Source organism: Musa acuminata, chromosome BXJ3-6 (genome assembly GCF_036884655.1).
Source record: "Musa acuminata AAA Group cultivar baxijiao chromosome BXJ3-6, Cavendish_Baxijiao_AAA, whole genome shotgun sequence".
Classification (NCBI taxonomy): domain Eukaryota; kingdom Viridiplantae; phylum Streptophyta; class Magnoliopsida; order Zingiberales; family Musaceae; genus Musa; species Musa acuminata.
Window position 1 is genome coordinate 10,934,588 of NC_088354.1, and position 22,916 is coordinate 10,957,503.

Here is a 22,916-nt window from a genome sequence, read left to right on the forward strand (position 1 = left end):
ACGATCAGATGGGGTCGGCTGTTGTTTTGGTGGGAGTTCTGATGGCCCTAATGTCTTCATGCTGCGCTTATGACTTCTACGTTGGTGGAAGACATGGTTGGGTGAAACACCCTTGCGAGAGCTACAACAGCTGGGCTGGGAGGAACCGGTTTCGAGTCCATGACAGGCTCAGTACTCTCTCTCTCTCTCTCTCTCTCTCTCTCTCTACCTCTCTCTCCGAGTACACGTCTGTAACTTGTAGAGGTTTTAATGTGATTGCTTTGCGCTGTAGTATTCAAGTACAAGCAAGGGAATGACTCGGTTCTCGTGGTGACCGAAGCTGACTACAACTCATGCAACGTGGCCGATCCCATTGGGTGCCACACCGATGGCAACTCAGTCTTCCAGTTCAACCGCTCAGGCCCCTTCTACTTCATCAGTGGCGCCGCCGGCCATTGTGCGCACGGCCAGAAGCTCATCGTGGTCGTGCTGGCGACCAGAAACCCCATACCCAGTCCGCCGCCAGCACCGGCTGAGCCTCCATACTGGCCACCACCGACGCCGTCTCTATCCCCATACCCATCACCCGCTTCTGCCCCATCGACGCCCGGAAATTCACCATCGACGCCGTTGCCGCCACGGCCGTCGTCATCTGCGTCCGATTTGGCTGTTTCTAAAGTTTCTCTTGGACTAACACTGCTTATGGCGTTGGGCCGCCTCCTTGGCTGATGCAATGGGAATGACTTCCCTTTGATGCATTGGTGTCCAAGTGTTAGAATATTAGAATCTATATTTTTTTTCTGTCCTTTTCAAACTCAGAATAAATAATTTTATGTCCATTTGTTTGGCATATATATATATTTTTATTTATCACCTAAGATTCATCAAGTGGGGCTGACCACAATTTCGATGTGAACTCGGTCAACGTTCAGGGGATGCGAATCATGCAATGCCGACGTCTCCGATTAGAAACCAATTTTTGATGTAGAAAGAAGATCCCAATGCCATTGTTTAACGCTTACAGTGTTAGGACGTGCCCCGTATGAAAAATAAATAAAGAATCAACGTGAATCCACCGCGCGACACGGGAGGAACCATCGGTGGATCGAACGATCACCGTCGCATCAAGATTCGCGTTGCACCGAAGACCTTGATCTAAGGGGCACATCACGTGCCCTTTCACGAGGAACAGTGCTCTCCCCTTCCCTCTCGACGCACTACCCGCCGGAATATTGGATCACACCACACTATCCGTCGTCATTCCAAGACGTCAGAAATTGAACATAGTATTACGAATATGTTAAACACCTTCCTTGTCAAGTCGGCATCAATTTCCTTACAATTAGAGACCCTAAGCTGATTTATTTAGCTTATTTTCCTTTGATCTGTGTTCTCCTATTTATGATGGCCGCCTTATAATAATCGAGTGGGAACAGCTTGCAGTATCGGGATCCAATGAAAGGATCGCTCCGGGAAGTGAGAACCATGAGTTGGCAAGAAGGCAGAAATTGAAGCAGCTCACGTGCTTCTCCCTGTTGATCCTCTCTGTTGGAGAGCAAACCCTGAGAGTGATCAGGTGGAGATAGAGCAGGGAATGTGAGCTCGTGGCTTTATTTAGGGTCAATCCATGGATATTATATTGGTAGCCTCAGGTTCAAAAGGTCCACCCCACGCTCGTCATAAGCATAGAGATCGATCGAGTGCGGAGGAGGAGGGAAGGGAATGGCCACCGCCAGTCTCTCATCTCGGAGACTGGTCGTCTCCATTCTCTTGATGGCGATCTCTTCCGTCGCGTACGCGACGCAGGACGAGTACGCGAGCATGATGAGCAGCCAATTCATGGGACTCCATCCGCGGGCGGGGAGCAGGCTGTTGGCGGCGGTGAAGAAGGGGGACCGATGCGATCCGGTGACCAACAACATCTGCCAGCGGGTTCAGGCCAAGGACGGCCGCCAGCTGTTGCACTGCTGCAAGAAGCACTGCCGCAACGTGCTCTCCGACCGGAACAACTGCGGCGTCTGCGGCCACAAGTGTGGGTTCGGCCACCTCTGCTGCAGCGGGAAGTGCACCGCCGTGGCCTACGACGTCAACAACTGCGGCAAGTGCGGAACGGCGTGCCAGGCGGAGTTGCGATGCGAGTACGGGAGCTGCGGCTACGCTTGAGCTGGTCGATCGTCCATGTTATTGGTATTCAAGGTGTGCGTGAAGACTGTGATACGAGCTATATATATAATAGATTACGTACTAAGGTTGGAGAGGAGAGCAAGGAGAGATGGATGCAAGTTCTATCTGCCTGATAATACTCTCCGATCTCTGTAGCTTTGGTGTCGTATACAAATGCATCGTAATAATCTCATCTCTTCATTTAGAGTGATAATAATAAGGGCAAAGGCATGACTCATGCCCCCATGTCCATTGTTTTCCTTCCTCAGTTATCACCAATCAATATTCTTGGCAGTGTGTGATGTATGTGGCATTACATGAATGTTGTGCTTTCCTATCCATTGTCTGACTCGCTTATCTAAGAGTAGAGCACACCATCAGAGATGCAAGGGAATGGATCTCAGGTTTGGTACAGCTTACCCCTTTCTATTTTCATTCCATTTCAGTAGTATCATTTTCCTCAGAGAGTTCCACAAACAATCGACAATGTTTGTTGACCTCTATTGCTCTGTTTTAATCCTCAACCAACCTTGAATTTATTGCTCAAAAAAGTCTTTTTCTTCGTTCTGCAGACAATACTCTGTTCAATCTGTTCGTGCTTTACCGAAGCCAATGCCAGGAAAAATTGCTGCGAGATCAAGTTGATAAGGAGATCATGTGGCAGAAGGGCAAATTAGAAGATGCATCATAGTTCATTCTTTTGGAAGATGTGAGGTTGCACCCATCTTCTTCTTGACCTTGGCTTCTGGTTGGAGAGGATGTGGTCACTGCGATACATATTTGAGGATCACATATTTGAGGATGTGATCACAGTCGACCAATCCATGAACTCAATCATACACAACGATGGTCACAATTGTACGCTTTACATGATAGAAGATTATTGAAAATCTAATATTTGAGGATTAATCATAGATTTAAATAGCTAATTTGGTTATGTGATTTGAGTACATTATCGATACCAAAATAGTATATCGGAATTAACAGCACGGCCTTGGCAATAGTATATCGGAAGGGTTGTGTTAGATGGCAATAGTAATAGGATTAATCATAGATACCAAAATAGCATCCGAATTAACAGCACGGCCTTGGCAATAGTATATCGGAAGGGTTGTGTTAGATGGCTAAGAGAGGACTCCACAGTTCATTCACCATCTTTGATTTGCCTTCGAATGTTCTTGGAAAAATGTTGTATATGATTGAGATATTATGCAGAAATCGGAGGAAAAGAAGAAGAAGAAGAAGAAGAAGAAGATAGAAGCAGCCATCTTCATCTGCACAGGAAAGAAACATAACATGGAAGTAGGAGGCGGCTTCAGCTATAAGAACGTCACCGTACAGATTCGACCCAGTAGTTGCCTCTTTCTTTTCTTGGTCCCTTCTCGGCCATGGACAACATCACCAACCATCCATGAAGATGATTGAGGAGGACAACTGTGGCTTCCTCCGTCGTAACAAAACCAAAAAACCTATGAATCTCAATACAGTCAGATGAACTATAGCGCTACAGGATGAGTCAGAGCAGTGGAGTGCAAGTCTATACAAAGTCGTCTGAAGAAGAGATGTACCATGTCTGAATTCTTAATAGGTCTACGGGGGGAAGAAAAATCTATCTCAATTGTACAAAAAAGATTGATAATAGGTATCGGGTGACGAGACTAATATTGAATGGCTCTTTGGGTGGTAAATGGTGAAGAGAGGGAATACAGAGTGATGAGAGGAAGAAGAAAGTAAAAAGATGAAACCAAGGGGATCACTTCTTGCTGTACTAAGCATGATCCGAAAGGAAGTGGGCGCAAGCGTCCTGAGGAAATGATAGGGAAAGCGAGGCTGGTGGCGGGTCGCTTTAAGACCGCACGCTCCCGCCTCTACAAAAGCTCCTCCTTCCCCTGCACCTCGTCCTCCCAACTCTGCCTTCTTCTTCTTCTCCTCCTCCTCCTCATCTCTCTCTCTCTCTCTCTTCCTTGGTGTTGAGTCCGTTGTAGAAGCGTGCGGCTTGTTTCTTTCTTGAGGCACCGGAGAACCTCATTGACGGTTGCTCTGTTTGCCTCCAAGAAAAGCTTGAATCTTCATTTTCTTCTCGGTCAAGGTACTCGTACAGGAAGTCCTGCAGCTACTCCTTCTAATATAATCGTCATACGTCTGTCTCTCTGTTCCAGAAGCTATACATAACCATCAGCGCACTCCAGCCTCCATTATCAATGCCAGTTTCTCTTCTTTGCGAGCAAGCTGTGCGTCTTCCTAATTAAACAAAGACGCAGGTCTCAAAGCCTACCTTTCTGAGCCAAAATTAGGGAACTCTTTGTTTTGCCTCCACACGCGCCACCTTCCACCATTATTAACTTTCTGTAACCTGCTTCACGGGGGCAACGGGAGGACGCCATCGAAAAGTTTGCCTTTTGCCACCAACAGTATCCGTGAGGGATAATAGCACACGGATCCCAGCCAAAAAGATCAGTTTTTTGGGCATCAATGGCGGATGCACACAACTGCTCTGAGCCGGAGAGCAGCGCCCACTCGATGTCTTCTTCCGTATCCTCCATCACCACCTCCTCGTCCCCGTCTCCGGTGCTTTCGGCTACGGATGCATTGAACCAGACGACGGCCACCTCTGCCGCGGCGAGGAAGACCGGAGGGGGCACGAAGCGGGCGCGGGACGGGAGTCAGCAACCGGCGTACCGCGGCGTCCGGATGCGGAGCTGGGGGAAGTGGGTGTCGGAGATCCGGGAGCCGCGCAAGAAGTCGCGCATCTGGCTGGGCACGTTCCCGACGCCGGAGATGGCAGCGCGGGCGCACGACGTGGCCGCTCTCAACATCAAAGGAACCGCCGCGGTCCTCAACTTCCCGGAGCTCGCCGCCTCCCTTCCCCGCCCAACCACTCTCTCCCCGCGCGACGTCCAGGCCGCCGCCGCCATGGCCGCCGCCATGGACCCGGCCCCAACTCCAGCGGCGCCCGAGGATGATGATCCGGACACTTCCGACGAGCTCGGGGAGATAGTGGAGCTACCGCGTCTTGACGGGTGCCTCCTCGACTCAGCCCATTCAAGGGGCGAGTTCGTGTTCCACGACGCGGCCTACTCGTGGTCCCCGTGGGTGGAGACCGAGTTGTGTCTCGAGCCCGACCAGATGTGGCCGCCATTGGATCCCACCGGCTTCGAAGCTCTTCTCTGGGACTATTAAGCCTCAATCATACTCTCTCTCTCTCTCTAGTCACTAATGCCCTCTAATTTTGTATTGGGCTGAAGAGCTTTTCTTCCTCCTTTCCTTCCTTTCTCTCTCTCTCTCTCTCTCCAGTCAATCTTGTCTCTTCCTTGTGTGTGTTTTCCTGAGTTTTTTGTGGGTAAAATCGATCTGTACAGTGCTCTTGAAAACGAGTGTAGAAAAACAAAAATGCTGTCATTTGTTTTGTGGTTGTCTGCCCATGAAAGAGATACAATGAATGCTTAGAATCTTATTAATTTTTCCTATCCAATTATTGTTGGATTGTGGCTATTTATGAAAGAGACAAAATTACAAAAGAAAGGTACTCATAAAAGAAATCCACAATATTAATTGGCAACCAAAATCTCCAAGCTTAATGATTGCTGCTTAGACTAATCCGAAACAGAGTAATGTTTCAAGATGCATTTTGATTGCACTCTTATGAACATAATATTTACCAAGCTAAGTGGTTCCTTTCACCCGATGACAATTACATGCCAATTGGCATCTCCTACACCTAAACAGACAACGATGCTCTGCCTTTTCATATTCTTTCTTTCTCACACATACCACCATCATTCGCTGAGCCGCCAGCAATTCAAGCGCGGTTTTGCAGCGTTTGTTCAAAGATTAAGACATCACGAGATCCAACTTGCCTGATTTAGTGAAGAATAAAATACCAAGTTGCAACGGCAGCTCCGTGACGACACGCAAGCAAAATGGCTGCTCTGTTTTACCATTTTAGAGAATCATCTTCGAGATTCTATCGCCGGAATCAAATCTTTCTGCCAGATTGAAGTTGAATCTAACTAGCAAACCAAAATCCAGGAAAAACAAGCAAGTATCTTCGGATTCATCTGTTGTTCCTCCACCGTGTGCTCAGCGGCTTTCCGAGTTGGGTTCGTCCCCTGTTTCGAGGGAATTGAGATGAAAGGGGCATTGGTGTCCGATCGTGCGGCTTAAAGGCGGTGTTGGGTCACGTTTCGTGGCCGCACTCCCGCGAGTTGTTCGGCGTATTACATCAAAGAGGTGTCGAGGATGGCAACAATCTGGAGGAGAAGGAAAGCCACAGCCCCTCCTTCTCTCACGCACGCTGCGTGCTGGCAAACCAGTCGGCTTCAACAACAGCGAGTGCTCATCGCTCCTCTTTATTTCATTTCTTTTTCCTCGCAATAATTTATTCTCTCACGTAGACATGCACTTAAGTAGGACGTAAGGCATAAATCTTATAAAATACTTCAAAAATATAATATCAAATAATCTTATAAAATAAACATAAATGATCCGTTGACGAATGTTTTACAGCAATCTGTATAATATAATTATAATTTGTATGTAACTGATAAAGAGTGCAATAAGAGGATGATAACAACGTTGCTCTCTCTTTTCATGACAACAATAATAGGACAGGTGTCATATGTACGAGAGTAATTATGCAAGGCACAGTCTCGCCGCGGAATGTTTGAGGAGGTCGTGCCGCCGACAAGCTCGACGGCCGCGATACGATGATGGATAAGACGGACGGATTAGATGGAGGTGTTGTGTGGTTCCAATAAGATGCAAGTCGGAGAAGATCCCGATGCCGATGCTTTGTTCTACCCCGTACGCGATCTTTCCAGCGCAAACGCGTTCAAAGCGATACTGTCTACGTATGCGATCGGTCAACGTGGTTGGTGGAACTTAAAAGAGTGACCACCTTGGCATTCAATATTTCCACACCCATAAGCTTCCAAGCCATGTTCTTCATGAAGATAATTCCGGACCCCACTTTGATCTCCAAGATTTTACCCCCAATCATTGTGGACAATCTGAGGTGCGTGCCGACAGGAACGAAGACGAGTGGCCTCCTTCACGCAGTGAAAAGGCACGTGGAAATCTATCTATCTATCGCTCTCGGCACGTCCGAATTGATCAGATCTTGTAGCCAAACGGGCAGCCGACTTTTCCAGATTTGACGTCGATGTGCGACGGCCGACGGCACGACGAATGGTGGCAGGATTGCTTTGCACCGACTCCCGAAAGTGTTCGTTCGAGTCTTCTGTCTCGAGCCCTTTTTCGCATGCTGGGAGCACTGTTTTCCTGTCCCTTTGAATTTATTGTGGAGTTGAGAATCCACGCATCGATTGCTGGGTTGCATGAGTCGGATTTGGGAACATAAGACACAGAAGCAACGAAGAGTCATGCGAATGCGATTCCAAGACGAATCGTCGTCGCGGTCATGATCAGAACAAGTTACTCGGGTGATCGCCTCATGAACGGGACATTGCATTGTCACGATCGGTGTGCTGTGTCCTGGCGAGATCCCAAGTTGACACTATCGGATGGCTTGGATTGCAGAACGTGCGCCTAAACGTGGTGTGTGGCGAATCCAGCGACGGAAAGCTGACCGACAGAGAGCCGCTTCCCAAATCCTTCGCTCGATCCGGCGGGATGGTTGTCGGACGAACGCGACCGTCGGCGTTGCCGCTGCGTGACACGTTCCGCGCCCGGCGACAGTCAAAGAACAATGGAGCTGTACCTCCGAGGTCAACGGGCCCCTCAATCTGCCAATACTATTTATTCCGATGAGGTGGACTGCGTCACCTTGCAAGCTTCTCTCGGCCGCCATCGACCTTCCCAATCGTTTCGAGAATTGTAGCACGAGGAAGAAGAAAAGAGGGGAGGAAGGAAGGAAGGAAGGAAGGTCAACTTCCTCGTGTGCGCAAATCAAATAGATTAGTCGACTCCTCTCTACAATGGAGCACTGTATTATATATTGGAGGAAAAATATTCGCTATCGGTTCATTAAATGGTTGCCACAAATCTAAGTGGTGGATGTATGTATATGGAGAATTTATTCGAAATTCAATATTCTTTTGTTAATATAAAAACTCTCCATTTGATTTCGGGGATATAGGAAAGAATCATATCACGAAGAACCGAACGAGTGCATGACATTACTTTGAATCGATTAGAGAAAAAGTTCAAGAAATAAAATACTGCTAGGATAACAACTAATCACCAGTATTGACTTGGCATTCAATTTAGTGTAAACTGTTATCGTGTAACTCTAACCTTAGTGGTTCGATACACACGATTGTATGACTCATTATTATTCGGATAACTTATATAATAATTTTTAATATTTACTTAGCCTTAACTTATCAACCCAATATATTATAAAACTGATAGCAGATAAGATTTTATAGAGAGAACATATGAATGAGAAAAACAGCTTCTTCTATCTTTAATTTCTATCTTTTATATTCTTCTATAAATATATCATAGCAATTCTTGCGTTAGAAATTCTGTTTCTCCTCGATCCGTGATATTGTTCTTTTCCTCTTTAGTCGCAGACCTTACTCCATCGTGACTCCCCGTTGCTGTTGCCATTGTAACCATTCTATTTCGGTCTATCAAGTTAACCTATGATCTCAGACTCGTCGTCCCACTCGCTGGCACCACCGATCAACGTTATAGTCGATCGACAACCCTCTCATTAGCCACGAAAGTCATTGCCGAATTTGTTGGTGTCCTCGGATGCCTCCTAAGACGTAGATCTCAGATACCTCATTATTTTTATGACAACAATATGGAGGCACAATATATATTCTAGTGTATGTGGATGACATTATTGTTACAGACAATAATCCTATAGAGATCCAAACATTCATCAAGTGATTGGTAGATCGATTCTTCCTTAAAGATCTAGTACTTTAAAATATTTTCTGGGCGTAGAAGTAACATATACATTTCCAGGTCTCTTCCTGTCACAAAGATAGTACATTCATGATTTATTATCAAAGACAAACATATATGATTCAAATGCGGTTACAACTCTCCTCACTACTAGTGAATCACTCAAATTATATGATGGAAGTCCTACTACGGAACCCACTTAATACCAACAAGTAGTTGACTCTTTACAGCACTTAGCTCTCACCCATCTAGATATCTCATTTGCAGTCAATAAATTATTACAATTTATACAGCGACCATCTAGTATGCATTGGTATGTAGTTAAACGAATCCTACGATATTTTAAAGGGACCCTCAATCATTGTTTCTTTCTCCGCAAACACTCTCCACTTCATCTCCATGCCTTTGTCGATGCTGATTATGTAGGAAACTTTGATGATAGAACAACCACATCGGAGTATATTGTCTTCCTTGGAGCTAATCCAATCAATTGATGTTCTAAGAAGTAAAAGACAATCGCACGGTCAACTGAAGCTGAATACCGTGCTATCGCCACTATCGCTATAGAACTCAATTGGATCATAAATCTGCTCAAGGAACTCAATATTAATTCCACTCATATTTCTACAATATATTGTGATAATGTCGGAGCTACTTATTTATGCGCTAATTCGGTGTTTCACTTCATGCGAGATCAAGTTGTTCGATATCAACTATGTGTTTCTCATGTACATAAGGCTCATCAATTAGCAGACTCACTCACGAAGCCTCTCGCTCGTAAACTATTTATATTATATCAGTCCAAGATTGACATCCTTGATAGGAGCATATCTTTTGGGGGCATGATAGCATATAAGATTTCTTTGTATAAGGATATATTACTTTGTTGAAGAAAATCCTCTCTCATAACTTGTATAAACAGAGAGAACATATTAATAAGGAAAACAACTTCTTCTATCTTTAATTTCTATCTTCTATATTTTTCTATCAAAAACGTTCTCCATATGCATTCTAACCACCAAGAGAGACATGTTATTTTTTTTTACTTCAACTATTTTACCGATCATCTAAATTTTTTATTAACTTAAGCATCATAATAATCTTATTGAGTAGGCTCTTTAAAGAGTCTATTATCAATTAATCTCAAAAGGATTTCAAAAATATGTCAAAAATATGTCACATCAATTTATCTCTAAAAATTTATATATTTGACATATATCATCCAAAGTCCACATAGCACTCCCACGTATATCACGTATATTTTCTTATGCTATGGAAAAGGTTATATATATATATATATATATATATATATATATATATATATATATATATATATATATATATATATATATATATATATATATATATATATATATATATGCACACGCATGTGCAGTTTTGACGATCCATAATTCTGAAACAGATTGCTTATGTGTTTTCTATTGTAACACATAATTTTTCTGATTTAAGATTTTGGGTTATTCAAATTGAATATATCATCATTGTATCAAACATTTTTTTTTTAGCCCTCCATCATGATTAATCTTTTGGTCACTTAGGTGGAAGGAGGCAATCCAATTTGATCTTGGTTGGACATAAACACTTGTCGACTAAGGGGGTAAAAGACTTTATAAAAATAAATTGATCGCTCACGAGCTTTCTTGCAACAAAGATAAAGATTGATGTCGAACTTGATGATCTTTTCAATTCCTAAGTTAACAAACATTCAACGTAAAAAAGATAGTGAAGGAGAGAGAGAGAGAGAGAGCCCCATGAACACATCTTTATTTATATTTATCGATCCTAAATTATGAATATTTTTCATTATGATTAAGATTGACATGATGGATTTTGTATACTAATTGTTATCATTATCTATCAAGTAGACATCCACGTATCAAGTTCGGTACTTTTGCTCTATTTTAATAGAATCTATTTTGCTAGAGAAATATGAGTAAGATCTTGGGCTAGAATTCGATCATGTGGACTTTGCTTATGGTGTGAATCGAGTTAGGTTAGTTCTGATTGGGTGGAAATTGAGTCCAATTGTCTTGAGGAAATAGCCTATGTCGATATAAGTTGTTTGATCTAATTGTTCATGATATGTGTTTATTAGCTATCTTCATACGATCATTAATATTCCTAGTTTTCAATAAATATTATTTTTTTTATCGTCTATTACATTCTTATGATATATTCTGGCTAATATATTGATGTGATTAAAGTTTATTTTCGAATTCAAATAATATTGAGTTGTCGAGATATTTAAGGATTTAACTCGCTAGCCTATAATAATTATATTAAAAAACTTATTTTACATGACCTTTTCAATATTTAAGCTAGTAACGTTTCAAATGATTTAGTGAAACATTGAAGTTAGCATATCAAATGATAGAGTATTTTAATGATTTATAGTATTTTAATGATATCAATCGAATTATGCTTAAACCCTTTTACCGTTGGTTTGCCAAACTAGTAAGACTTTTGACTCACGCTATTGGATATTAAAACCATGGATCGAATCTCATCTTCACTATCTATTTGTAGAAAAAGAAAGAAATATCTACTTCTAATTATTGTGCATGGGTAATAGTGGGCCGCATTTTTTAGATAGGATACATCCAACCTGTTTTAAGAAAAGGTTTATCTATACTAAACTAAGGTTAAGACATATATGATCTATTTTTTTATTCATACGTGCCATGTTAATCATTCCAATTTTAAAAAAATAAAGTAAAATTATATTTTATTACTTTTTTTTAAAAAATATTAATAAAATAATCGTTGATTATATATAAAAATAATTTTAATAATTTAAAATTATATATATATATATATATATATATATAAGAGGGAAAAAAGAACCCTAAGGGTTTGTCCGCCGTATTAAGCCTTTCTGCGACGCACCTTTTAGACGGCCCTCTAATCGGCCGAAAGAACAAGTGCTCCATTACGATGAATCCGGCGACAACAAGAAGCTCGAGAGCCGACAGGCAATCCCCCTTCCTCCGAGACCTCGCAACCCCCGTCTCTGGCCGCCGCGGCGGCGGTGGTGGCGCCGGACGCTTCGCCACTCCCGGCCAGGCAGCGGCCGTCTCCGCCCTCTGGCGCGACAACTTCGCCTCCGCTGACCCGCCCCCGCCGCCCGTATTCACCCTCGGCGACCGCGTCGACTTCTCCCCCGAGCCTGCCCTCGCCGCTGACCTGACGCCGCCCTCTCCCGTGTCCCGAACCCCTCCGCACGCCCTTTATGGGCCCGCCTCGTTCTCATCCCCTTTCAAGGTCACCGCGGAGCCCAGTGGCTCCGGCGCCCCCGACGAGGGGTTTCGGGTCCTCCGGTTTCCGAGCGGTGGGGACTCGGGTTGGGTGTCCCCGGGCAAGAGCGGCGGCACCGGAGACCGTACGGGGAAGGGGAAGAGTTCGCCGGTCGACGGGATCGTCCAGCCGGGGGCGTTGATCACTCTTCCGCCGCCGAGGGAAGTGGCTAGGCCAGAAGTCCGGCGGAATAGCTTGCCCTTGGCGGGAGCGCTCGATGAAGAGCAGTGGGTTACCGTGTACGGGTATGTCTCATCGACGAACTTCTCATCTATTTTGTCAAACGCAACGCTATTTTCTTCATTTAGGGTTGACGAGATCTCTTATTAGTTGGGATTTTATAGATCGGGGATGAACGAACTAAGCCACATATTAGTTTAAAGATTTTTTTTTGTGGTCAGAACTGTTCTTGAACATTTTTGATAGCCTGAAACAAATGCAATTGCTGAGATCATGGACTAGTCAATCAAAGTATCGTGTTGTTGATTTATTTTCCTTGGATTACGATGTACATTACATATTTACTCATGCTACCTGCGAATTCAAAATACTTCTATCATAAAAATTTGCATCCCTCAAGGTTGTTTCTTGTTGTAACAGGGGATGTTTTTTATTGGCTTTCTTTTATTGCTAATTTGAACTAGTAATTAGGGCATATTGTTCATGAGCCTTGTCCTTTTCTTTTAGCTTTCTCATTCTGCAAAGCTTTCTGCTCAAACTTACTAAAGAAAGGTGTAATTGTTGCATCATTCGGTTGGTCTTATTCCAAAGTATGTTAAAGCTTGCTGCTAGTGCCATGTATAGATTGAGAAATGAGTTTGTCCCCTCAGCTGTGGTTTCTTCCATGTAACATTTTATCATGAGTAAACTGGCAATATTGTTCTTTAAAGTGTTTCATTCCCTATATTCATCATGCATATTTGTTTGTTAAAGTGTTCGTGTTCAAACCTGTTAAAATAAGAACTTCATTTGTATTTTAGTTAAATCAAATATATTTGTGGCATTTTGTCTGTGTGCTCATATGTGTGTCTAGTTCTTCTGCCTCTCTACATCTGCCTTCCAAACCCTTTATGGTTATGACAATCTAGCAATGTTACAATTTTGGTTGTTTGATACTATAGTTCATATTTCAAATAGTTGAGACTTACGGCTTTATTGTTGTTGTTGTTGTTGTTGATACTAGAGTTCATATGTCTAATTATTTGATGTGAGATTATGGCATACATTAGTGGTCCTAGTATTATGCTGCAGAAACATTTTCTCATATTATTTATGTTTCTGTTGTATTCTCTTCTCTTTAACTCTTTTGTTTGTTTGCGAGTTTTTTTGTTAAAATTTGTCTTATTACGTCTCTATTATAGAATTAACTCTACCTAAATTACTGCACAATACCAAGCCTATTGCAAGGGGCATGTTACATGTCTTGTGGTTTTCCAGCATGACGGCCTGTTGGTGTATGTACCGTTTCAGGCATGAAAATGCACTAATTAATGGATGAAAATTGCATTTGGTTGTTATCATCCATATCTTGTCGCCATTTAGCAGTGGGTGGTACCCTTCAGCACCTTACAGGTGACTTGCACAGACATGCCATGACTTTTGGCTTTGCAAAATTTTGTCCTTGTGTACCCTTTATGTTGCTGGAGACAATTACTTGGCGCTATCAGTTGTGGTCACACATGTTGTTTTGCCCATAATGACATAATTTTGACGTCACAATAATTTAAGAAGACTTTTGCATCTTTTACACATGACTTCTCTGTGTAATTTCTCAAATGGTGGTTAATTGTGATACAATAAAAAAACCCACAAAATTTTCTGTTGGTATACCTTTTCATTGCACTTCAGCTATTCATATCTTTGTTACCTTTCAGATTTTCCATTGGTGATACAAACTTGGTACTGCGAGAATTTGAGAAATTTGGAGTAATACTGAAACACGTCCTTGGTCCAAGAGATGCTAACTGGGTGCATATTTTGTACCAGGTACCTCTTGTTTTCTGAAGTCATTTAGTCAAATACTTCAAGGTTTATACTGTTTCAATCTTATGTATAATGTCAATATGCTTTAGGCAACCTAACTCATAGGCAATTGGTGATGCATAATGCTCTAGGCAACCATCAGACAGATTTTCTGTAACCATTACTAATTAGCATGTCAAATACCTAAATAACAAGCAATTAAAGACACGGTATGCTTTATTTCACCATTATATTCATGAATCTGTAACTTACATAAGATTTTACCATTGTGTGAAAATGAGAGTGCAAATTAGGGATTTTGACTTGCGAGTATTGGTTGCATAACAAAGACATTTGCTTGATTTCTATCTGGTGTCCAAATGTTAATCGCCTACACTAGTTTTATCGAGGTGCACCTATTAATTTGGTTCAGATTCATCTACTGTTTATGCTTGATTTGCTCTTCTTCCGGTCATCTTTTCCTTTTGTCCTATTAGAAGCAAACTTCTTCTTCTGCCCATTTGTCACGACCTTAGCTGGAATTGCCTAAGGCGTGAGGTACCCTTACGGTCAAGATGCGAACTTAGCTTGCGTTGCCTAAGTCGCGAGGCACCCTTGCAGCAAAGATGCGAACTTAGCTTGCGTTGCCTAAGTCGCGCTTTGCCCTTGCGATATTGCTCTGCAAAGATCAACCCACTTGTAACCTCTCGCAGGTCTCGAAGGACCCGTAAAAGAGAAAGTTGATTAGTTCGAAAGAACGAGCGAAGGACAAGTCCCGACGTCTCGCGAAAAGAGGGGAAGCTTTACAAGCAATTCAGCGAGCACCTTGTGTGCACAAGGGAAAAGAGGGAGAGGGGGAAAACAAGGACTTTAGAGGGTTGAACGAACAGCTGCAAGTCCACAAACAGCTGCTCACCGGGTGCCAGGCGCGACAACAAGTTTCCGCCAAGGTAACGTGCGAACTTGCGAAAGGTTGTTCAACGCCCGACGCTATACCGAAGCCCCATCCATCCCGATGCCACCTGGGGGGTTCCAAGGGGCTGAGATGGCTGACGTTTTGGTGAGCGGAAGCGGACTGCAGAAAGCAGCCCGTGGCACACGAAAACGGAACTGTTTTGAGCTGTTTTGGGATTGTTTTGCTCGGTTCGATGAGCGGTCGCTTTGTAGCGCTGCAACTTGTTCGAACTTACATTTTTACAAGCAAAATGACTCAAAACCAAGACAAAACATGCTGCCAAGCAGCTGTACATGTAGATGCGAGCGACGAACTGACACGGACTTAGCTGGTTTTGCCTAAGTCGTGCGGCACCCTTGCGCGTCCGTCCGCAAAGGTCAGCCTCCCCGAAGCCTCCCATTGTCCCTTAGGACCAACAAAAGAGAGAACGGGTTAAAGAGAACGCCTCAAACGGGATCCACAAGCAAACATGTCCGAAAAACACTTCATAGACAAAGCAAATTACAAACAGACTTTACAAGCTCTGAACAGTGGCACAACAAAGGGTAAAATGGTCCATTACAGACCGAAAAGCTCTCGCACGTGTCTACATGACACAACCTTTATTTACAAGCCTAAAGAGGCCACCAACCCAACTAACATGGGACTTATAAGCCTTCGGCTGCCCCTTTACATTCTGTACAAGGCATGAACATGCCAAACGACACGGACATACATAATCATTACATCCAACACCTTGTTTAGAAGTTTGTCCGTGACATTCTCCCCCACTTATCCCTTCGACGTCCTCGTCGAAGCCTTTGTGAACACTGCAACTCTTCGCCTTTGCTGAGTCTTCAATCTTCTGCTCCAGCTGCAATGCGCCTCCTGGCTCCCAGCTGCTCTCCGCTGCTGTTTTTGAGTAGTCGAACCTTTGATCCGCCATGCTGCTTCAACTCGCCAATGACTCTGACTCTGGTGTGGGGTTGGCTGAGTTGTGTTGATCCTCGTTGATTCCTGCGGATCCACCAAAATGAAGGAAAAGACCATCCTTACTGCGCCAGTCTCTCAAAAATTCCACATGCTGCTTGAACTGGGTGGATGCTTGTTGGAGCTTTAACGAGCATCGCCTCGCAAACTTCTGATGTTTTGGGTCCTTCCTCCACAACATATGCTCATTGACTCTTCTTTCAGTTAGTTGTCACATCCAAGTAGGTTCGCATCACTTCCGCTTTCGATTGGCATTTCGTTGGGAAATGAAGCGGACAATCTACTCTCAGTAGCACTGATCACCGTTGGTGAGGATTTGACAACTGTTGTCTTCCATTCTCTTCGAAGGGTCTTTGAACTTGTGCAGAGCTCCTCTGCTGGATAGATAAGAGAACTGGGGTACTCGGTTTCGCCCATTCTCTTAAGAGTTGAGAAGGCAAAGGTTACTTGACTTCGCCCGCCTCCTCGAGGTTGTACTTCATGCATCGAGCTGGTTACTGGCCTTCGCCTGCTCTTTGCTCACACTTCTGAAGCACTTGAAGTGTTTGCACTCCTTGCGTTGAGTTAGCTACTGTGATTCACCTTCTCAATGCCATTGAACTTCTGGAATGCAGGAAGTTTTCACCCCAACTTGGAGTAATTCTCTGATAGATGAGGTCGCCTCTGGGATTATACCGTCTTCTCCATCAACCCTGCCGCCTACTACACTGAGTAGCAAAGGTACAGCACCGCGTACTGCTTGCTTCGTTCCTTGGTCGTGCACTCTTGCATGACCCGAAGTCCTTCACTTACGGCTATCTTGATGAGAAACTTGTTGACACCGGTCTTACGAAGTTTCTTGGCCTCTGCCCTTCAGCCTTGTCTCGGTACTTGGAGATTGCCTCTGCATGCTCCACCTCCTCGGCCCCTTTCACGACCAAGCGCTCTCCCTCCGTGAGAGCAAGGGATCAATGACTTTGATGGAAGTCCCGCCTCTGCGGTACCATGGCGCTGCCATGCCCATGGCCCTACTATCCGTCGCCTCGCATCTACATCCCCTTTCTTCACAATCAGTAGATATGCCTTCGTGACACTCCTCTGAGTCCACCTCCATTCTCACTGATTGCTTGATTTTGGGTAGCTAAGTCCCTCTGGACTTGTCGTCGCTTCCTCGCCCCTTTCGACCTCCTGCTTCAACACATCTCTGTTCTCCAAGCAGTCTGTTTGGTCGATGGAAAGACAGACTGCAACTCCCATGCATGGCCTCTGCCATCACATTGTAGGGTTTGCACCGATTCTGTTCTCCTTAGCTTCCTTGGTAGCAACGTTCGCTTACTCGACCTTGTCCTCTGACCTGTCGGGCTCCCTTAAGCGAATATGAGCTCTGGAGCAGTCCAACTCTCCAGCTGCTTCGATCATACCTCTGCATGATCAAGTCCCTCCCATGGAACTCACTGGTACTTGCATTCGAACTTTTCCCTTAGTGGAACACAGCCCCCATATGCTGATGACCAAGGTTTTCGTCCGATGCAAAGTTCGATGCACGCACGGAAGACCCGCCTCTGCGGTACCATGGCCTTCACTCCTTGAATCCATAGCCCTTCTTGCCGTCGTGTTGTTCACCGAAGCGGAGCTCCCAGTAGCTCCTGATCATACCTCCATATGATCTCATCCCTCACGGGACTCTGTCGTGTGTATCGCATTGCCATGAACTGTCCCACCACGATCCGCTGCACCATGTCGCCTCCTGGTGACATCTCCATTGCATTCTGATCCTTGTGGAATAAACTCGAATTGTGAACCCTCCATGTGTGGCCTCTGCCAATACATCGCAGGGTCTCCTCCACCTTCGATTTTGTTCGCTCCTTTGGCAATCGACCTTCATCCACCCACTCTTGGGCCACACCTAGATGAAGCACCGCTCTAGGACAGTCCGTCGCCTAGAAGCTCCCGAAGTCCACCGACTTCGCTGTAAATTGTGCACCATTGCCTGGATCCTGGGCCTCTGCCCCTACCAGCACAATCTCCACTGCGCACCGCTTCCCTCATGGCAACTTGAATGACAACACTGTGGCATATTCTTCAAGAGTACCCGCCTCTGCGTCCTCTTGCCCCGTGCTAAGGCCTTCTGAACTCAACTCCGCCTCCGCAAATTGAGTCGCCTTAGTTCCTCCATCAAATGCTCTTCCGAGATAAGGTGCATGTGCCCCGAAGCTCCCTTCGTCTTTGGCACCATGCAAGATGAGTTCGCTCTGTCAGAATGAAGGACCCATGGAACAGCATGATTCTACTCCTGCCTCTGCAAGAGTTCATGTCCTTGACCTCTGTCTAGGGAAAGCGCTGTGCCTCTGCTCCATGTTCCAACTTCTATGCTGGCTCCCTTCATGCGGCTTGGGTACTTCGCCAAGTTACACCCCAGTTGCTCCGCTCCTCGTTTTTTGCATTGAGTCGATGGTGGCCCTTGCGCCCACCATTCCACGGGTCAGCCCTCCCTTGAGTCCGATCTCCATATCGACTCTAAGTGTGCCTTCATTTAAGTTGCTTCAGGTCGCTCCCCCACTTGATCTCGCAATGCATCCACCCATGCATTCTCTCGAGCGAGATCATGTGACAACTCCTCGCTGCTTGCTCGGTCCATTGAGCTTCGTGGAGTTGTTGTTTGTGAGGTACTCCTCCTCAACATGTGAAGTCCGTCTCACATGATTCTCCCTCTGGAGAGCCGAGACTTATCCCTCCTGGATAACTGTCCCGTTGGAGCAACATCTCTCTTCGTTTCGGAGACCACCATCCCCTTGGACTACTCCGATCTGCTGAACAAACTGTGCATTGTTCTGCCTCTTGCAAACGCACTTGCTAGATTGCGACTCCACGTCAATACAGCCCCCACTGTACCCCTCAAGGCCTAGCAACATGCTGAACTCATTGCACACTTCAGCCTCCTACGGACGTATCCTTCGCTTGCCAAAGAGAATGTTTCAATGCTCCATGGCGCCGAGTCTCGGTCGCCTTGGGATGGCCACGAACATTCCGTCGTCCGCATACAAGCCCATGCATGAGTACCAAATTCTTCGAGTTAGCAATTCCCCTCACCTCTGTGAGCTTTGCACAACTCTTTTGGTCGTTGCACAACTCATTCCACCTTGCATGGTCTCATTCTTGCCAAGCGCCTCGCTTGCCTAGAGCACCATCAAGTATAGTTGTCAACGTTGAGCCGTAGCTCAAACTCAGCCATCCCAACCTTTGTGCGCTCCAAATTTTTCCAAGCTTGCCTGTTCTCGTGGTGCCTCTTGCGCGAAGGGTTGGCCAATCCTCTGAATGCCAATTTCAGATGCCCGCTCCTCTGAGCGACTCTTTTCCCTACATCTCCATGCCCGTTTTCCCTCAAACGGTCGCGCGTTTCTGACTGCCCTCAACGCAGCCCCGCTAGGTCCCCCACGTTTGCATGTCAAGTGTTTCTATGAGTGCTTGTCCCGCTCTGATACCATATGACACGGACTTAGCTGGTTTTGCCTAAGTCGTGCGGCACCCTTGCGCGTCCGTCCGCAAAGGTCAGCCTCCCCGAAGCCTCCCATTGTCCCTTAGGACCAACAAAAGAGAGAACGGGTTAAAGAGAACGCCTCAAACGGGATCCACAAGCAAACATGTCCGAAAAACACTTCATAGACAAAGCAAATTACAAACAGACTTTACAAGCTCTGAACAGTGGCACAACAAAGGGTAAAATGGTCCATTACAGACCGAAAAGCTCTCGCACGTGTCTACATGACACAACCTTTATTTACAAGCCTAAAGAGGCCACCAACCCAACTAACATGGGACTTATAAGCCTTCGGCTGCCCCTTTACATTCTGTACAAGGCATGAACATGCCAAACGACACGGACATACATAATCATTACATCCAACACCTTGTTTAGAAGTTTGTCCGTGACAGAACGGTTCGTTGAACGGAGTTGTTGCGGGTGCGCGACGATCATTCGTGACACACCGTTCCAAGTAAAATGATTTTTGAAAGAGGCCTGCATGGAAACTCAAAGTCAGTTGTTTGTTAGCCATACATTTTAATCATTTTCTCCACCTTTTACTTCATGTTCTCTTTTGCTAAATGCAGCTACAACTATTGGTGAAACTTTTGAGTATAGAACCAGTTTATACAAAAGTGTTGGTTTATGTACAAGTGTTGGTTTATGTATAGAACCAGCCAAAAGTGTTGGTTGATTGTACTGAGATTATTATCCTTGATATTGATTTATTTTTGTGTTCTTATTATGATGAAACTTCCTGGAAGACGAATGATATAAAATTCTGGTGATGTTTTAATACTCCCTTACATTTAGTCTGAGTCTCGCTTGCTGGGATCTTCTGATTCAGTATGGAATTTCCACTTCTTTCCGATTCTATGCAGAGCCGATACGATGCCCGGAAGGCCCTCGCAAAGCATGGCATGCAGTTAAACAGTGTTCTCATCATTGGGGTGAAGCCTATCGATCCTCAGCAGAAGCAGTATCTAAATGAGCATCTTGAAAGCAACCATAACAGGGGCTTCATGGTTCCCATGCCCTTGGGATCAGTAGCAGGGAGCTCTGCCTGTCGGAGCCCGGTGGCACCATCTACCTGGACTCACCATAAACAGCAGCATAGCAGCAACATTGCAACCAGTGAAACTGGCCAAGGCTCTACAAAGGCCATTGCCTCACCTACAAAGTCTGCCCTGTCCAAAGTTATGGACATGATGTTTAGCTTTTAGAAGACCCAAATGTCTGTTTTATATTTGGTATTGGTCCATTAACCGATCCTGATCAAGAGTTTAGATTTCCTCAGCACCAAAATATGCAGACATGCAGCTCAATCCGAATCCCACCCTTGATGTTAATCTTGGCCAATAAGCCAATAATCACCCTCTGCTTTGTAAGTTTGCTGCCAGAATCAAGTATTGTTCTTAGCAACGGTTTGTACTATCATCATCTGTCGTCAGGGGATTCTTGCAATGCCTGCAAGCACGATGTAAGCTTTGATCGACTTCTCAGACGTTGGTTTTCTGTTTAATCATCGAATCTGAGGTATGGTGTATTGTTTCGTGGAGTCTTTGATGCAAAGCATGGCATGCGTTTGTCTGATCATGTGATGGTTATACGTCAGTAGTATCACATCATTTAACCACCATCCATGTAGGAGGATTTAAAGCGCCTTGTGCTCACGGTTGTGGCCACAAGCGCTTGCAATTAAATTGGATTCGGTTCAACCCGAATCAAGTCATTTTTTATTCATTAGCTGGGTCGGCTTCGGTTCATATCGATTTAAACCGTAGCATTAAGGTTCAAATTGAATCGAAAAAATGGTTCGATTATGAATAGATGGTTATTTTTAAATAATTTAAATAGTTCTAATCCAAACTAGTTTGGACCAGCCTAATCGATTCAAGACCGTTTAATTCAATTCGACTAATCTATATTTATTTTTAAATAATTAAAAAAAGTTTAATTGTGCTAACATTCTCAAAAAGTTTCTAATCAAAATGTGACCCTATATATTCTCAAAAAGTTCCTTGTCTAGCATTGATTAAATGTAAAGTCTTCATAGTTATATAAACAAGGATTAAGGTAAAGAAAGAGCATATTTATTTATACTGTGCCATTAGGGCTTTCGGACCGATTTGAACCGGTTATGGACTCAAGGTGATGACCTCGATCATATTTATTTTTTTTAATTAAGATCGATTTGATTTATTGATGAATCGATTTAAGATCTTCAAAATTTTACTTGATTATTATTATTATTTATTTTTCTTCCTGTATCTTTGCTTGACTTATATTAATAATCCATTTGGAGTCTAATCCCCATTTCGAGAATCTGATACCCATCTCCCAACATCTATAGAAAGATTATATTCGATCTGTTTGCGCCCAAATGTCTCTCTAAGATCCCTCCATTAAATCATATCCCACTATATGTTAATTACAAGATAAGATGCTACAACTTTATTCTGGGAATGGAAAGGATGTTCTAATGCGACAGGAAACCACATATCCGAGCTTGATCTCATTCATTGGCCTGAGTATTACTCAGAGAAGCGGCAACGATAGTTGATGGGCACACTCATGACTCTTATAAGTCAATCTGAATCTTACTCATTTTCGTTGTGAGACTAATCATGTTAGGTCAGCTTTGATACTAAATGTCACGACCCGAGCCTGATGGGCTAACTAGCCTATCAGCTTCGTTTGGTCTAAACCACTGACCAAAATGCTTAAGTTAAAGTTGATAGTAGTACACTGCGTCTTCACTCACTTAGACGTCAGATATGTAACTTAGTCCTCCATCGTCAACGTGTGGGTTGGGATGGAGGAGGAGCAACATAATGATAAAAATAACACACTATGATATAATTAAAAAATATTTTCAACCATGAAAATAAAAATAATATTAAATAAAAGATAAGACTAAATATATTTGTAAAATATTACTAAGTATATATATTTTTGCTTCATGAATTATGGTCCTATACAGGACCTAATAATAACTATCTCATATTATCATGTTATCCACGATTAAGTTTAGGAACTAATCCATGATAATAACTTCTTAAATTAAGGGCCACATAGTTATAACTATTTAGAACATGATTAGAACTATCTAAAGTATGATAACTATCTAAGATAACTATACTCCCCCGATTTAAAGTGAATTACTGAGAATATCTACAACTTATTCATCTA

The 22,916-nt window shown here is 43.9% G+C and overlaps 4 protein-coding genes across 4 annotated transcripts; all 4 read left to right on the plus strand.

Moving 5' to 3' along the window:
* The first annotated feature begins 8 nt into the window (after positions 1 to 8).
* LOC103988416 (early nodulin-like protein 4) lies at positions 9 to 708 on the plus strand. The gene is made up of 2 exons (XM_009406947.2): positions 9 to 171; positions 272 to 708. The coding sequence occupies exons 1-2, from the start codon at positions 9 to 11 to the stop codon at positions 706 to 708; spliced, it is 600 nt and encodes a 199-aa protein (XP_009405222.2).
* Positions 709 to 1,658: 950 nt separating this feature from the next.
* LOC103987836 (protein GRIM REAPER-like) lies at positions 1,659 to 2,456 on the plus strand. Its single transcript, XM_009406256.3, has one exon. The coding sequence runs from the start codon at positions 1,702 to 1,704 to the stop codon at positions 2,140 to 2,142; it is 441 nt and encodes a 146-aa protein (XP_009404531.2). The 5' UTR covers positions 1,659 to 1,701; the 3' UTR covers positions 2,143 to 2,456.
* A 2,024-nt stretch (positions 2,457 to 4,480) lies between these two features.
* LOC135640457 (ethylene-responsive transcription factor ERF039-like) lies at positions 4,481 to 5,541 on the plus strand. The gene has a single exon (XM_065154910.1). It carries the CDS (start codon positions 4,615 to 4,617, stop codon positions 5,320 to 5,322), a length of 708 nt encoding a protein of 235 aa, XP_065010982.1. The 5' UTR covers positions 4,481 to 4,614; the 3' UTR covers positions 5,323 to 5,541.
* Positions 5,542 to 11,895: 6,354 nt separating this feature from the next.
* LOC103988417 (nuclear pore complex protein NUP35-like) lies at positions 11,896 to 21,282 on the plus strand. Its single transcript, XM_009406948.2, has 3 exons — positions 11,896 to 12,581; positions 14,211 to 14,322; positions 20,606 to 21,282. The coding sequence occupies exons 1-3, from the start codon at positions 11,977 to 11,979 to the stop codon at positions 20,945 to 20,947; spliced, it is 1,059 nt and encodes a 352-aa protein (XP_009405223.2). The 5' UTR covers positions 11,896 to 11,976; the 3' UTR covers positions 20,948 to 21,282.
* Positions 21,283 to 22,916: the final 1,634 nt, after the last annotated feature.

Excerpts from the sequence above, each read along its gene's own strand:
- LOC103988417 (XM_009406948.2), top strand. The coding sequence starts at position 11,977 with ATGAATCCGGCGACAACAAGAAGCTCGAGAGCCGACAGGCAATCCCCC. Across the intron at positions 12,582-14,210 it reads CAGTGGGTTACCGTGTACGG|ATTTTCCATTGGTGATACAA; the intron begins GTATGTCTCATC and ends GTTACCTTTCAG. Across the intron at positions 14,323-20,605 it reads GGGTGCATATTTTGTACCAG|AGCCGATACGATGCCCGGAA; the intron begins GTACCTCTTGTT and ends GATTCTATGCAG.
- LOC135640457 (XM_065154910.1), top strand. The coding sequence starts at position 4,615 with ATGGCGGATGCACACAACTGCTCTGAGCCGGAGAGCAGCGCCCACTCG.
- LOC103988416 (XM_009406947.2), top strand. The coding sequence starts at position 9 with ATGGGGTCGGCTGTTGTTTTGGTGGGAGTTCTGATGGCCCTAATGTCT. Across the intron at positions 172-271 it reads TCGAGTCCATGACAGGCTCA|TATTCAAGTACAAGCAAGGG; the intron begins GTACTCTCTCTC and ends TTTGCGCTGTAG.
- LOC103987836 (XM_009406256.3), top strand. The coding sequence starts at position 1,702 with ATGGCCACCGCCAGTCTCTCATCTCGGAGACTGGTCGTCTCCATTCTC.